Below are 17,295 nucleotides of genomic sequence, written 5' to 3'. Positions count from 1 at the left end.
TTTTAATTGAAACAAACAGGAAAAAAACTGCAATATTAAGTCTTCACGATTGGTCAAACTTTCACCAAGTCATGATGTCCAGACAGTTGCAAAAGAAGGCAATACTGTCTTCTGATGGCAAAGCTGCTATCATGTTTTTTGCAAAAATTATTTCTGATGAAAAAAGGTTTTCCTTAGTTTACATGTGCTTTTTGTTAATATATATCCATGGAAGGGCAGGATGGTCCCAGGACAGAGCCATACTATTAAATTTAAGTTAATACAGGTCAAAATAAACAATAATGAAAGCGTATACATGCATTATAAGTGACTAAAGAGATCTATAATTATTAGTCACAAGGGGTCTATTAGAGGTTCGTGAAAGCAACATGTGTGTATGTGCTTGCATGTCAGGGCATTGTGACTGACTTATGTAGAGCAGGTGCTGCCACACCAGACTGACACATTAAAGTATTGCTACACTGTGTCGGGATTTACAAGGACTGCCTCATCTTCTGCTGTGAGAATCAGTGCAAGTGATCACACAGTGATGCTGGTCAGGAACTTAAGGCTACGCACTGTGACACACACGACTCCTCTGGTGTCATTTGTTTTAACATTGATGGTAAGCCGAGGTTTTTCCCCTAAGCCTTTGCTGTCTCTTGTCTTCTGGTTAAAAAGAGTAAACATGTGATTGTGCTCAAGATGATGCACCTGATCACACCAGTGGTTAGACTCTTTTCATTTCCAAGTTGTTCAGAACTCTGTCACCACATTTAAACTCAGTGGTTATCCGTAAGTGTAATTTTTTTAATTTGCAAAGTTAATATTATGAAAATGAGAATTTCCCCTCCAGCCAGTCTTTATTGCTTATTATGTTAAAAAAAACTGTTTACTGTCTTTTTGTCTCTTTTAATTGTTTCATTAGTCTTTGTTTTCTTTGGACATTTTAGATTATCTTGCCTTTGGATTTTATCAATAAACTTGGTCAGTCTGCTTCCTGCCTTTCAGCATCTTTGTTGCTTTTTCCATACGTCATTGTCTCAACACTTGGGTCTACTGAAGAAATAATCAGCAACAAAGCACAAAACTCCAAAATGTTCTTTGGCTATTAAACTTGGAGGCACTTTTTTTTAAGTTAATCACTGCCATAGACTGTATTATTGGACCTTATGTTTATGCTTGTTGCTCTGGGATACATTTCTTATTTTAGTGAGACCTGTACAATTTTAACAAGCTATTCCATGCTCTGGTGTAGTTGGGCAAAAAATGTATCCAGCCTTCTGTGTAAATGACAGCAGTAAGCTGAGAAAAATCAGCAGCACTGTAAAGAGAAAAGTGGAATTTTCTAGAAGTAGTGGCAAACTCTGCTTGTTATTGTAAGAGAATGAATTTTAACATATTGTGGAAAAAATGACGGACACAATCATATATTTGCATTCTTTCAGCACTTTTTATTCCCGGTTGCTGCTCCTTAAACCCTCGGCTGCAGCTTTTCAGCTGCCAGCCACACATATACAACAACAACAACAACAACAACAACAACAAAACTCCTCAGGTCCCAGCACGTTTAATAGGGGAGGTGTGATGAGCTGATCAAGCTCAGGTGTGTCCACCTCCCCCGCATCCGCGCCACAAACCACGCCCCTCCACACATATCATTGTAATCGACTAGTAATATAAAATATTGATTATAGCCTCTTTAATTAGGATTGATTAGCAAATACCTAAACCCCCACCTTTAATGTTAACTTGCTAATCAATACTGGCCAAAGATATTATACGGTAGCTCAATATTACACCCACCATACAATGGGCACTTTCTGTTTGTGTCAATATCTTGAAGTCTGCCTGTACATTCCTTCAGGACAATGTAATTTTCCAGGTCATTTCAGTTTCATTCTCTGTCTTTAATGCTGTCATAAAATCAGCTTCTATCCTTTTTTCCCATATGTCTCATTTCGTAGATTAAGTTGGAACTTAGTGATAAGGGTCACTGGCAGTGTAAACATATCCTCCTGGGTAGACACCTACACACACGCGCGCACACACTCTGTGGTCAGTAATTGCCTTGCCCTTTTAGCAATGCATTATCACAGGTAATATTTGTGGAAGGAACTAAGGTATGTTAGCTTCCCCAAACAAACTTACATTCTCCATCAAGTACACACAGAGTAAGCTATTGGCTACTGTGTTTGCTCAGTGAACAGAGAAGGGTTGACTGCAGAGATGTTTATACAGCTTTCATTGACTCTGTGTGAATGATAAAGAGACAACAGAGAGACGGGGCGAGTAAGCTGGAGAAATGAGTTCCAGTCATTCAGTGACTGGAATGACACACACACACACGCACACCTTCATATACGTCACTACCAAGAACTTATCTGTAGTATCTCACACACACACACACCTTCAGACACCAAGCTACTTTTTGCACAATACTCAGTGTTTTGCACATTTCCATTGCACTGTCTTGTGTCTGTATCGTCCTGTTCTGTCTAGTGTTGCACCGTCTTGTCTTGTTTTTTTGCAATTTTTGCACACTGCACAGTATTGATAGGATTTTGTTAAGGATATTTTACAAACCAAACACAAATGTCCTTGATTTATGTGTAAAGTTTATTTACACATATAGAGATTTATATTTGAGAGGTGACTGAGAAATTAATTAGCACACATTACAATCAACTACATTCCAATTCCTACACCTGGAAAAAAAAAACACTTCCTTCAAGATTAATTTCTTACCTTCCAGGCAGTCGCTTGTTCCACTTCAAGCAAAGAAAAAATGAAAATTAATTTAAAAACCTGCATAAAGTGTTACACCTTTATTTATTTATTATATTCTCTCAAAGCTGTGTCATAATGCAGCAGACTCATTACATTTGATTTAATGGATTTCACACTTTGCGCTGACAACTAATGTTTGATTGCATTTTTCACTTCTTATGTTTCAGTGGCATTGTGTTACATTTATCTTACTCACCTCAGTGTGAGCTCAACAGAGTAATTCAAGCTAGATGCAAAAGGCACATGGCGTAATAAATAAGTGGTGGGGTTTGACAACTGATATCTATCAAATTAGTTATATTTCAGTAATATGTAATATCGCTCTGCTTTCACGAAATCCTCCTTAATATAAAAATGTGAAATGTGGATTGTTTATTTTATTTCTGTGCAACATTACCCACAATGAGCCTTATTAGAAAAAAAATCTACCCCAAACCAAGACTCCTTCATCAATGCTAGTCTACATCCAGGGCTGGACTGGGACAAAAAATCGGCCCGGGCATTTTGACTAGAGACCGGCCCACCAGGTATTATAGGAAAAACCATAAATCCTTTGAATGAAAACAAACGCTGTTGTCACAGTGATGTACACTGTCTTGTTGGTATATATGTATCAGTCTAATAAACTTCAGCCTACACCATCCTCCCTATTCTGGTATTCTAAACAGTACCCGAAAGTAGACTGCTTGGTCGAGTTAACCTCCTGAACTAAATACAACACATGGTGAAAACCAGAAATTAAGACAGAGAAGACTAGAGGTGAGACATGATCATTACTGATTACTGATGACAGATTTAGATATATTTTCATAAACCATTCATTTGCCACATCAATAAACAGCATGGCAGGGCAAAATATTTTTTCTAACATGGCAACCTTTAAAAAGTGAAAGGAGACAGAAAGACAGGTGAGAAAGAAAAACTTAATTGACTTTTTGATGGCATTTCACACACAGTACTGGTACAGTATCTAGAAAATGTGGGGAAATGCTGGCATCATAAACAGTACTTACTTCTGAAGAAATTATGATGGGACCCTAAAAAAAATACTATGTACAATAATGGATTTCTATACATTTTACATCAGATGAAAACGTTTGTTGTAAGATTCAGAGCGATAAACAAACAAGAGAGAAAAGCCGATCAGCTGATCACTGATCAGTTTCATGATTGAAGTAGAAACAGGAAAGGGAGGGGGAGAGAATGAAAGAAGAAGAGGCAGCTGTGCAGCAAAGACACAGAATAACTCCAGCTTTGTGTCTTTTTCATTGTAGATGAAGTCCGGGACAAACTGTGTTCCTTTTCACCTCAATACGAAACGCGCAATATTTTCTCTGTATACGAGACGATTCCGTTTTTTACGGGATGATTGGAAACTCTAATAACTAACCTTATAAATAAAATAAGATAAAACAAGTTCAACATCAATAATATCATAGCACCCGCCCAGCTGTATATAAACACCGTCATGCTAGCTAGTACGCAGTACGAGTTATTGTAACTGACTGTAAAAAGTCAGCATAACGAAAATAAACTCCACCTAAACTTGGTTTATATCTGACCCAGATAGAAAGCAGGTCATAACTTCTTACCTGAAGTTCAGTTCACCGCCTCGGGTCTCTGCTCCTCCTGCCTTTCCGTCATCCACCTGCCAGCGTGTTGCATCTGCTGGCCTCCACCACTTGCTAATGTTACTGAATCTGTAGAAGCTCCGCAATAGCCACCACCAAACATTTGAGTTATTTTTACACATCTCCCAGTATCTGGCCAATCCACCACCTTTCAGTGTTTATACCGTTACGGAAAAAAACGAAGAAAAAAACCCCCATCGGCCCATAAAAATGAAAAATCACCATCGGCCTACCGGGCATTTGCCCGGTAGGCCCGATGGCCAGTCCAGCTATGTCTACATCTAGGCTCTTTTTGGCACATTGTTGTTTTACAAATCAAGTTCAAAGTATTAGGTGTTTATAAAAGTGAAATTCCACATTGAAGTTGCTCTGATCAGTGAACAAACTTGAAGATCTTAGTCCACCAAATCTTCATTGTCACCAAAAGATCCTGAACCACAAGCTACTGACAGTTCCCTATGTGGGACGTCTTTCAGAGGAAATCCTTTTGAGTTCCATCTCTGCTGAACTGAAAAATCTGTGGACTGGATTTCTCCCCTAGCCTGTCACAGAGTGACGCTGAAAAACTAATTCAGGCATTTATTAATGCTAGGCTGTACCACTGTAATTCATTATTATGCAAATGTCCTAAAAACTCCCTGAAAAGCTTTAAATTACACTCAAAATGCTGCAGTGAGAATGTTGACAAACTGGAAAGAGAGAGCATATTTCTCCCATATTGGTTTCTCTTCACTGGTTCTCTGTTAAATCAAGAATAAAATTTTCAATCCCTCTAAATAGAATGGGAGGCAGAGCCTTCAGCTTTCAGGCCCCTCTTCTGTGGTACCAGTTTGGTTTTAAGAGACAGACACCATCTCTACTTTTCACGATGAAAACTTTGCTTTTTGCTAAAGCATATAGTTCAGGCTGGATCAGGTGACACTAAGCCTAAAGCTGCAATAGGTTGCTGGGAGGCTTCCCATGATGCAGTGAGTGTTTCTTCTTCACTTGCCTCTTTTTATTCTCTGTTTATACACCACTTTGCATTTAATAAACAGTTATTATTAATTATTAATCTCTGGTTTTCCTTTACAGTGTGTCTGTTGTCCTCTCTCTCTCTCCTCAGACCCACATGATTCATCATGGCAGATGGCTCCCCCTCCCTGAGCCTGGTTCTGCTGGAGGTTTCTTCCTGTTAAAAAGTTGTTTTTCCTTCCCACTGTCGCCAAAGTACTTGCTCGGGGGTCATCTGATAGTTGGGTTTTTTTCTGTATTATTGTAAGAAACAAAAAACTAACAAAGAAAAACAAAAGTTACAATAAAACATTGAGTAACCATGCACCTAGTTTTGCACCATGTCTCACAATAAGATATAACATTTATATCAGAAGTTCAACAGTGCTGTCCTTAAAGTGCAAACCACAAGAGTATAGGTCAGAGAATCATGTGAATAGAATACATTCTAGAAGAACAAACAAAGCAAAGATTTCTTTTCCTTCACAAGCAAGCTCATTTTTCCCTCCTAAACATTACCTCAGATTCCCCTTTGTCTTTACAGATGCAACCAGCAGGCTCAGTCAGGCCTGAAAGTCTCTCTTAAGCATGCTGGTAATGTTCTTGTCAGAAAGCTCATTTAGCCCAGTAGGTCCACAACGTGTGAAAGTGCTACAAGCATTTGAGCCCCACTCCATGTCTCATCCATGACATTTTTGACTTAATTCTCTTCACTCCCATGTGCATGGCTTCTTAATTGGTACGATAATGACTGCAAACCAACTGCTCTGTAGCGAGGATGATCAATAAGTGCTATAGATCTATATGAGGAAGTTCTCCACTCAAGCTTATCTATTGAATTTAAACCCTCTCTTGCTTTCAGTAAATCCTGTCCACTCTGTTTTGGACAAGTAACAAGGCTCATAGAAACCTTTTTAAAGCACTTTGAGTGGTTAGGAAGAACGTAAATGTAACTCTAGTCCATATTTCCACTAGAAGATCATTTTATTTAAGAATAAAATAATTATGAGGGTAAAGGCACATTATTTGCTTGTGCTGATATTAGGAAAGAAATAAGAGTGACCAAAGCAATACCTTTATAAAAATATAAATATATATAAATGTTTTTATTTGGGTATCTGGCTTAAAAGTTAAGTTGATCAGTTGTACTGAGAACTGAGAAAATTAAAATTACTATTAATATTCACTAAAATCTATTATTGAAAAATCTCTTAAATCTAGTTTTCAGGTCCATATTTAACCTTTGAAGTCTCTGGCTATTATTTTTTTTTACCTGGCAAAACATCCTGACAGTAAAAGTTCCACAATCCAAACCAAATGGTACAGAGAAAGTATTACCACGAAACACAGAATCAGTGACACCAATGTCAGTAAATCTGGCCTACAAATTGAGAACTCAACTAAACCGATTATTATGTGTCACATTCTGCAAATGGCAGAAATACCACTTGTCACCTATAGCTGTTACCTTGGGTGGCTGTGGATCAGGAGGTAGAGCAGGTCATTTACTCATTAGATGTTTGGTTGTTCAATTCTTGGCTGCTTCGGTCTGCCTGCTAAAGTACAGGGAGACCGAAGTATATGAATTTTTCCATATGCAGCTTTTGTGAATGTATGTGTGTAAATATAAAGCGTGTTCCACAATTTTACCTCTGTTGGTTCAAACTCAAATTAATTGTCTGGGGAAAAAAGAACTTTAAATAGACCGTTTCACTGAGTTAGCCACAGGTAACAAAACAAACTGAAGGCTCATGCATTGTGTTTGACATTACAGTTTTTCTGTTAAATGTTTTTGTGCTTTGTTGTTAGAAATAGAAACCCCACCTCTAAGCCTGAATGCTTGTTATCACTTGTTGGATATTAAGAGATTTAATACACATCTATAAGAATATTTAAGCACATTTCACAACACATGCAGTGAAATGAGACAGGTGACTGTAAACTTCACCTGTTTTACACAGAAATAAAATGCCTCTAGCATTCTACTAAAACCTGCTACAGAGAATTTCTTTCTAATCTAAATCTTCAAACTCCACTTGTGAAGGCCTAACCTCACTACTGGCTGTGCAGCTTATTCCATGTTTGAATATTTCTTTTTGTTTTTGCAACGGTCTCAAATAAATGAATTCAAATGTTAAAAAAGTACAGAAATGATGGATTAACCAGTGAGGAGACAATGATAAACTGTTTAATGAGCTACATGTAAACATGTCAGATGTAAAGATGAAGCAGGTCTTCAACCAGGAAAAGAAAACAAAGCAGCAACTCAGGCCTGCAGCAAAACACGGATTTCATCAATAAAACGGGAAAAATTCACAGGGGAGTGAAGGAGATGGGGGAGAGGGCTGTGGATATGCATGACACGTAAAGCCATATCGTTCAGGTGCTCATACGTCACAGCTTTGGACTACTGGGAACCTGCGTCATCACGCTTCTTTATTGACGCTGGCGCAACTACTTTACGGTGAAATGGCTTTTTGTCCGTCTGTCTGTCCGTCAGCCTCACAGTTGCTCACGTGGCTCCGCCTGGTGGCAGAAATCGCAACAGTTTGACTCACAGAGTGAAAGCATTCCGAGCAGACTGACATGCAACGAAACACAATAAACGCTTTTAGCTGAACTTCAGACACAGTGGTGTGGTTAATCTCCACAGATCAGCCAAAGCACAAAGATTTCAGTTTGACTGTAAATATATATTCCATAACCCAGAGTTGATTCGCTGCTGCCCCAAACACACGGAAACCTCAGCCAACAAGAATGAATCACTTTGTTTGGACAACTACTGGTTTCCATTTGGACATGTTGGATCATATTTGACTGATTTCTCGTGAGATACATATCGAATGTAACAGGCTTGCTTTACAGGATAGTTGAGCAGGACTTCTGGTGGCCAGATAAGCCCAGTCTGGGTTATGCAGAGCTTTGAGTAAACAGATGGAAACTCAGTAAACATTCTCTTTTTTTTTCCTTTCTTTTTTTTTCTTTTTTTTTTTTTTTTGCACTGATGCAGCTTTTGAGTGTCATGGCCCAAAATGTCATCAAAAACACAAGACTGACTGCGTGACCGGCTCCTTAGTAATGTCTCATCATCATCATCACCATTGCTATCTGACTCATTCGGCCTCTACACCCACCCGTCTCCCTCACACACTCACGCGGTGTAACCCCTCCCTTCTCCGCTTCTGCTAAACTGTATAAATAACCTCTGTCGGAGTTTGGAACCAAGGTACAGCGACCTGCAGAGTGAAAACAAGAGAGTAAATCCTCTGCTGCTGCGAGAGACCACCTGTGGCTGCCACGTCTACCTGTAACCTCCAAAGTCTTCTCAAAGTAAGTCTCCACACTTCTCACACAACCCGTGCTTTAACTTTCTTTGTCTCCAATAGGAATTTGTTAATTTGTTTATATACCGGTAAATAAATAAATACATAAAAATAATCGCAACTTTACTGAGCAAAACGTACTTAAAATAAAAGGTTTCTTCTGCTCGCTTGCCTTTAAGCGTTAATTGGTGTCCAGTAGCTTGGCTGAGGTGACATTTGGAGCGCGTTCAGTACCACGGACAGCTCAGCCTAGTTTTACCGAACAACACATGCCATCGCTTTGCCTCAGGATCCACATCTGTTTCGTATTTTTTTAAAAAGCAGAATTTCAATATAACCGATTACAGCAGAAAGGTGCGCAAAGGTCACTGTAGCTGAACTTGATCAGATCTGCTCTAAATTCTGAAGATCAGCTTTATAAGACCTGCTGAAGGAAGGAAAAGGACTTAGAACAAAATCTAGTAGCCTCAGTTGCTGATTTTGAAAAATAATATTTTATATATTTCAAATAAATAAATACATAAAAGGAGGATATAAGTTTTTCTTATTTATTTATTGAAGCAACTCCGACTTTAATCTATAATTCACCCCATGCAATTATTTAGAAAAGGACTGGAAAATACAGCAAATAAGCAAATAAATAAATAGCCGGGCTGCAGGGTGCGAGTAGGGGTAGAGAGCAGAGGTTTCTGGCACACCTTCATCTGCTCCCACACATGCACGGAGAATAGGAAACGTTCTGGAGAGGTTCACACTCCAGCAACATAGTACTCATAGTAGGTGAAGGCCACATTCACATAATACAGTTATTCTACCACGAGTGTTGGTGGAGATTTACTGCTGCAAAAGGAAAATGCGCAAAATGAAATAAATAAATAAATGAAATGCTACAATAATATTTTATTTTGAGGATTTCACAAAATATTGGGGTTCTTTTTTTGCTTTTTAGTTGTTGGTTAGACAATATTTACATACAGAGTTTTAAAAGACAATTAGATTGTAGACTGCTAGTTCATTAGGTCTGATTAAATATAGTGGGTGTGTGATCCCCTGCTAAATGTGACACAGCACATAAACCAAAACACCCAGAAGGTAAATCGTGAAGCAGCTGGTGTAGCTTGTCAGACGTGAGAGTCTGTTAGTTTCATGGTTTTCTGTAAGTCTGAATGGAAAAACTAAAAAAAAAAAAGAAATTCAATTTAGATCTTTTTTTTAATTCAATTAATTGTGAAACAAATTAAACTGTGAAATGGCCAAACTGATGCAAGTGATAATTAAGCTCCTTACTGCCATTTTTAACAGCCTCTGGACATTTCCGCCACAGACTCCACAGCCAGACAGAGGACAGAGGGTTTTTTTAAAAAATGCTTTATGTTAGTGGTGCAAATTTACGAGTTTGCAGTTTTTTAATCTGTGCAGACCTGATATGGAGCAAACCAGTGACTTCTGGGGGAAAAGGACATGCAGTTACTTTATCTGACTGTTAATCCAGACATACACAGATTTATAGTATGTTGTTGTGAAAAAATACTTTGAGGTCTGTTTAGTTATCAACAAAAAGTTAGAGCAAGATTTCTCTCTTTGTTGAAAGGCTTTAATCCAGGATTCTAATTAATAGTTGTAACAGCAGGAGCAGATTTGGTAATGGTATGATGTGATAATGAAATAATCGTCATAAAGCTGATACACTTCAGTGGAAATCCAGTTCCTCAAACAGCATGCTAGTTATTATAATTATTAATGCAAATTAAACCTTTCTGTAAACTCCATTAAACCCACAGCCTCCCTGAAGATGCGTGAAATCAGTTTCCTCCTCTAGAGACAAATCCATTTTCTTTATCTTCTTTCAGAAGACAACAACTTTCAGGGAAGGGCTGACAAAAAATCAATCACAGCCCAAAGCCCTAAAAAAAATTAAAGGTATATATTGACTTGTTTAACCACTTCACACACCTCTGTTTACTCATCAGCCTGAGCAGATATTACTGACGAAAACAGATGACATTTTCTTCCTAATGCACCCCTCAGGAGAGGTATGGTACAGGTCGAAGGTTTTGTTATTAGACAGGAAAGGGCAATAGCCTTTATTAGACTCAAAGCATCTTTTTTAATGTATTTACCTATTTGTAAGATTTCATTTAGGATTCATTTATTATTTCCTTCTTTTTTTGTCATTTTTCATTATGAATCAATGGGAAACTAGATTTCAACAGTGGTTAGATTTCCATAATATTTATGTGCCTTGTTACAGATGGTCGTGATACTGAAACCTTGGACAGTGCTGGTGGCCTTAGTGCTGTGTGTGCTGGTCTGTCTGGGAACACTGGCTGATGCCTACCCCCCCAAACCCGAGAACCCAGGAGAGGACGCTCCTCCTGAAGAGCTGGCCAAATACTACACTGCCCTGAGACACTACATCAATCTCATCACCAGGCAGAGGTATGACCACACACACATACACGAGTGTGTGCCCAACAGGCACCGATCTTCAGGACAGCCTTGAAATGAATGTGGTCCTCAAATGACATTTAGATTTGGGACCATGAGAAAATGACTGAACTTGAGGGGAAATGGTGATTTCCAAACAAATAAAGAACCCATTTTTCATCTCCTGCATTAAATTTCAATAAGGATGTCAAGGTAAATTTAACAAGGTAAAAAACAAGAAAAAAAAGATACAGCACAATCTGCTTCATCGCCAATGAAATGACATGTGCCATATTTGAAAAGGTGGAACGAAAAAACAAAAAAGCTTGAATTAATTCTTTTGTTCAGTTTTCTTCCACCAAAAAATCCTGCAAAGCAGGGCACCAATATGAATATTAAATGGTCCCACACTAATAACCTTTCCTAAGTCTTTAAGTATTGTTTTTACTGTTATGGAGGATCCACATGAAGCTGGGCATGAAGAAAGTATGTGAGTTAAATCACTCATAAACAGCCCTTGAAAAATCCTCTCAAAATTAATGACCCTGACCCAACTGTAGGTGTTAAGCTAAATGTGTTAGTGTGGAACTTGAGCCTTTTCTTGCTTCTTTCCTGCCGATCTTACTTTAGTCCAGACTTCATTTTATCTTCCTTGAGTCATTAAAGCAAGCTGGTTCATACATAAGCCTGGAGCTCTGTCAATGTGTGATGTACACCCTCTTCCTCCCCAACACTTCACACAATGACAGCTCCCTAGATTAGATTACTGTCCACTCTCCGAAACCTCCAGGCCTCCAAATGAACGGGACCAGAGCAATAAAATCGGCGCAGACCGACCCAAGAAAGAAGCCCAAATTCAGTTAGCAGGGCCCAAGCTAAAGCCTGCTGCTCTCAGGTATAAAGATCACCAGTATAGAATTGTCAGAGGGTGTTTCATCATTGGAAACACTCACACTCGCGAGCTATCTGTTCTTATTCATGAAAGTCAAATAGGCCATTGGTATTTAAATACATCCAGTGCTATAGAAAGTTTTTGCATTTCACTAGAGAGGTGCACATTATGGTTTTCACAGTGGGTGTGGGTGTTTGTCAGGTTTAGACACACTAGATACAACTGATAGATCTATGAGGTGTAACCACAAATGAACAAAAGAAAACAAAAGTAAAATCTGCATAGTTATTATATCATATGTGCTATATTGTAACAATGTTAATATTTAAATATTGCATTTATCAGTTACCATCACATGTAGCCACGCTTGTCAGTGTAAATAGCATTTCTTACTACTCCAAATTATACGCAAAATTATACACAAATATATTAAAAATACTAAAAATAACAAAGACACATTCATCCCCAACTGGCTTAAACATTTCACAGAAAGCTGTTTTAACACATGAAGGACTGTGAAGATGTTAAAGAAGATGGATTTTAATTCTGATGACTTTTGATTTCTCTGTGTTGTCTGTTTTTTTTTTCTTTTTCTTTTTTTCTTGTTTTTTTTTTTTACAAATATCCATACAACTAATCAATTAAAAATTAATTCAAAAGAACACTCAATCCTTAAAAAATTGAGTTAGAAATTATAGCCAATGCAGAGCAGTTCAACAAACCTCCAAATAATCTAACGGTAAAATAAAGAGACAGTCATGCAAAAACAGTTTCTGTATTGCCCAGTTCTCAGCATCTGTTTCTGATTTTAACATATCTGAATTCAGTTCAGCTTTTGTCTAGTATCAATTCACAACAGCAGTTGTCTAAAGGTGCTTTAGATTTAAATTAAGGTCCCACAATTGTAGGAATAGAACATCAATGATCAGGCGTGAGCCTGTGAGCCTGCTTAATCATTTCAGTGCAGCACTAACAGAAAATGTTCAAAGTATAATATTATTACATTTTCTTAAGTAAGAAATCCGAGCATTTCTATCACCACTGGGGAGAAGAAGACACAAAAAGACACAATAAGGCTAAAGAAAAAAATATTGGTAGATTAGTAGGAAGATTGAGGTATCAACCAGGGCGACTGCGAGAGATATGCGCACAGGCACACCATTATCAGCGGGGAAAACATTTTATATCCTGATATGTCGCCAGCTGTGTGACAGCTGAAACAGTACATGTGCGCTTCTTGATTGCTTACCTGCAGGGAAGCACACACTGAGGAAGTAACGGAGCATAAGATTGGGTGCTGAGGTCATAGGGGAGGTGGAACAGATGTTTGATGGGAAAACAGAAGAACTGCAGGCCGCTCTGCGGGACCTGAGATGATTGTTTCACACACATAAACACACACACACACACACACACACACATCACCAAGTAAATTTTCAGTTAAACGGCTCTGTGATTTTATATTTGCAGGCTCTCTTGGAACCCTGGTTTCCCATCAAGGGAATGATAAAAACCCAGCCAGACTTGGAAATGACAGCCTCGTACACACATTAAAACAAACGCACACTCTTGAATTTGAATCTGACTGTGACATTAAAGCATTAGCAGCAAACAAAAGGGAACAGCTTGGAAAGGTAGAGGTAAGAGAAGACAGGTGACAGACTGACAGACAAGTGTGATGCACCAGAATCAAAAGCCCAAAAGTGACGTGTTTGTTGTGAGAGGAATAAATGTGGTCACTGGTTTGAATCAGGATGCTGCACACTGCTGATGATTTTGAAAGGAAGGACGCAATCACAGACATAAACTTGCCAACAATAAAAAAAAACAACAAAAAACTGATTAACACAAAGTGTTCAAAGTGACGGCATGACAAGCGCATCTCAAAAAAACAAATATAGTACCAACAAAAGCAAACAAGATACAAACAACCTAACAAAGTCTTAGGGAACAGACACTTAACACACACCAGGGAACAGGATAAGAAACCCCAGGCAAAGTGAATCAAACACTAACAAAGGTGAGGAAAAAAAAGGAAATAACTTTCAAAATAAAACAGGAAATTGTAAGGTTGACCAAGAATGAACTCTAAACTCTAAGCAGTGCAGAAAATCACAAAGAAAACTTTCAAAAGCGCAGTGGAAGAGAAAATTTAGAGACAGACAATTGAAACCGTGTTGTCATAAAGACAATGGCGTGGAGATGTGCAAAAGTCTTGACTTCTCATTTTTATAAAGTATTTTTCTACACAAATGGAAAATAGGTGCAGCGTTTTATTAAAATGTGTACATACATACATGGGAATGCATTGTATAAAGCTACATTTTAACAAGCTTGAAAGTCAAAATTTGGTATGGCCAACTTTATAACACAGATTGCTGTAGACATTCACTGTTTTACCTCTCGTGAGCTCCTCTGTGCATACTCATACAGAACTTTCAAATTTGGTTTATCACTCTAGAAGACTTACTGGCACTGGTTGATAATTTGGGCTACCTTTGTCCCCATTTCCCTTCCTTAAGCATGGTTTCCTGACAGCCACCGTTTCATTGAGACCAATTGAGACCATTTCTAATGCTTCAGCAAAAAGTAGATGGATCGTGCATCTCGCAGGTCTTCATTGGATGTTTTTCTATTTCTTAAGATCATGAAAGCACACGTTCATGTTTAGCTGTCTGTATTTTTATTTTTTTTTTGGCCTGTCACTGTTTTGTTATTTTCTTCACTTGTCCAGTTTCCAAAGACTCTTTAAGCACGTGGGGCACATTATATATATTGTATTTTTACTCAGTTGTATATAGCATTTGTATTCTATTTTTATCTTATTGTATATTTTATTCTATTTTATTCTACTGTATATAGTATTTTATTTTATTCTATTCTGTACAGTTGTGTACTGTATTTATTCTTATTTTATTTTATTCTAATTTTTGCTTCATAACTTTTGCACTGTCCACTTCCTGCTGTGACAAAACAAATTTCCCACGTGTGGGACTAATAAAGGTTATCTTATCTTATCTTATCTTATCTTATCTTATCTTATCTTATCTTATATCCAGTTTTCAGTTAATAACTCTTTCAGAATCACTTTTTTAGTGCAGCTATTGGTGAAACAATGTTATCTTTGGCATTTTTCATAGATTCAACTAAAGAAATGGAAACATATATGTTTATGCACCAGAATGCTAGTAACAAAGTACCTAAAGATGCTATTCAAACTGTTTTTTGATAAGTTGACAAAACTAGTCCAACCCTTGAATTATGTGCCTTGAATCATCCTTGAATCATTGATGGGACAGTGTTGACTGTCTTCACAAGACAAGAAAGAAAGAAACAAAAAACTCCTCTGTAAACATTCACTTACACATAAATGAATGAAAAGCAGTCAATGGCCAAAGGAAAACTTCAGAAATATTTCAGAAAGCCTGGAGAACTCTTATTCATGACCACATATATAGAAATGTGGGGTGACTCAAGACCTTTGGACCACCTACAATATTAAATATACCATATAACAGTTACAGGAGCTGCATGGCCATGGAAACTCATGCTATGAAGTTCCCAGTACTCATATATTCTGTTGATGTTTATGTCAGATGATTGTTGGTACTTTGGTGTACTTCAGACTTTTACACATTATGCACCTCAGGATTTGACAGCTCCAATCTAACTTATGGGTGCTGTGATTTCTAAATGCATACACTTTGCAATGATACCATTTACAGTTGACTGTGGAATATCTAGGAGGGAAGAAATTTCATGAACTGACTTGTTGCAATGGTGACATCCTATCACAGTAACAGCAGAATGACTTATTAGTTGTTTGTAAAGGCAAACTGCATGGCTACAGGCTTGATTTTATAAACCAGTGGCAAGGGGACTAAAACCACAGTGCAGCACAATGTATTAGTTCATACAGTGTATATCTCAACCAAAGACTTGCGTGTTTTATCAGTAGCCAAATGAGTTTAAACTTATTATGGTTTCTAAGTCATGAGTAAATGGACTGATTCTTATATAGCACTTTTCTACTCTCCTGGAGTACTCAAAGCACTGTATACAACATACCTCATTCACACCCACTCATACAAGCACTTCTAAACTCAAGAGCAAACTAACCAACATTCACACTCCGATACCACCTGAGCCACAGCCACCTCAGTGATTTTCAGCCTGTATGAACAGCTGTATATTTTTTCCTGTGGCTCTAGAGATTAAATTCTAGTTTATGTCAGATAAATAATCCCTACAATAACATGGAGGATGTGTGCAGTCATGAAAGATGTATGATGTAGAATCATTCCACCTGAAAGCAATCATGTGCCACAAAAGGCAGGAGAAAAGACTAAATACCTTATCTGCAGATCTCATTTCATATCAAGCTTTGAGGGGCATGTGTTTTCATATTTGTTACTAAGTTCTTGAAAATCTGTTTAAAAATGTGGATTATTATGGATTATATGGAGACCTCTGTAGCAACCACCAATGTGGCATTCATGGTTGTATCATGGGTAATTTAGGATCCAGTCTTATAGAAGGATTAAAGGTCAGTGTATAAGGGATACCTGCTGCTTCTATTTTGACTCTATACCAATGAGCTGCACTTTGTGTGACTGATTTACAATAAAAGCAAATCTGTTTTTGTAAAGGAGAGTGAAGCAGCAGCATTAGGAAGTGTTTGGATCAGCAGTCGTTTCGAGAACAGAAAATGCACTGTGGTGGTCTGAGTCGAGGGGGAGAATGGTGAACTTTTCCACTAACAATGATTATTAAACAACAGAAACATTTACAGAGGCAAACTGTCATGAATATCTATTTTTCCAAAATAATGCCAACATTAAAGCATAAAGACTGAGCTTTAACTTCATGAAAATGATCACAATTGCAATTTACAATAAAAAAAATGTCTTCTTCACTCTCAGGTATGGAAAGCGTTCAGCTCAGGAGGACGTGGTCGCAGAACTGCTGTTTGGTGGTGATAACAACAGAGACCAGAGATCAAGGTAAAGATCCTCAAATGTAAAAACTGAAGATGTCACATGAACTTAAAGAATTTACACTCTTCTCTCATTGGCACATTATTTCCTCTGTCTCTGTCTTTCAACAGATATGATGACTCTTACATGTGGTGATTCTCCTCCCTCCTCATCGGACATTCCCTCTGGGTACATCCCAGAATGCACCTGGAGGGGCCGACATGTGCCTCTTCTTCCCTGTACTCTAAACCCAACAAAAGAGCATCTCTGACGGATCACAACCT

At 37.9% G+C, this 17,295-nt stretch overlaps 1 protein-coding gene across 1 annotated transcript; it reads left to right on the top strand.

The window, feature by feature from the left end:
- The first annotated feature begins 10,967 nt into the window (after positions 1-10,967).
- On the top strand, positions 10,968-17,167 carry pyya (peptide YYa). The gene is made up of 3 exons (XM_063470437.1): positions 10,968-11,155; positions 16,958-17,038; positions 17,143-17,167. Exons 1-3 carry the CDS (start codon positions 10,968-10,970, stop codon positions 17,165-17,167), a joined length of 294 nt encoding a protein of 97 aa, XP_063326507.1.
- Positions 17,168-17,295: the final 128 nt, after the last annotated feature.

The sequence above is a fragment of the Pelmatolapia mariae genome, linkage group LG4, assembly GCF_036321145.2.
Source record: "Pelmatolapia mariae isolate MD_Pm_ZW linkage group LG4, Pm_UMD_F_2, whole genome shotgun sequence".
Taxonomy (NCBI): domain Eukaryota; kingdom Metazoa; phylum Chordata; class Actinopteri; order Cichliformes; family Cichlidae; genus Pelmatolapia; species Pelmatolapia mariae.
The sequence above is the reverse complement of the archived record's forward strand: the minus strand, read 5'-3'. Positions and strand labels throughout refer to the sequence as shown.

Coding starts and splice junctions, on each gene's coding strand:
- pyya (XM_063470437.1), top strand. CDS start 10,968: ATGGTCGTGATACTGAAACCTTGGACAGTGCTGGTGGCCTTAGTGCTG. Junction 11,156..16,957: donor AATCTCATCACCAGGCAGAG/GTATGACCACAC, acceptor CTTCACTCTCAG/GTATGGAAAGCGTTCAGCTC. Junction 17,039..17,142: donor AACAGAGACCAGAGATCAAG/GTAAAGATCCTC, acceptor GTCTTTCAACAG/ATATGATGACTCTTACATGT.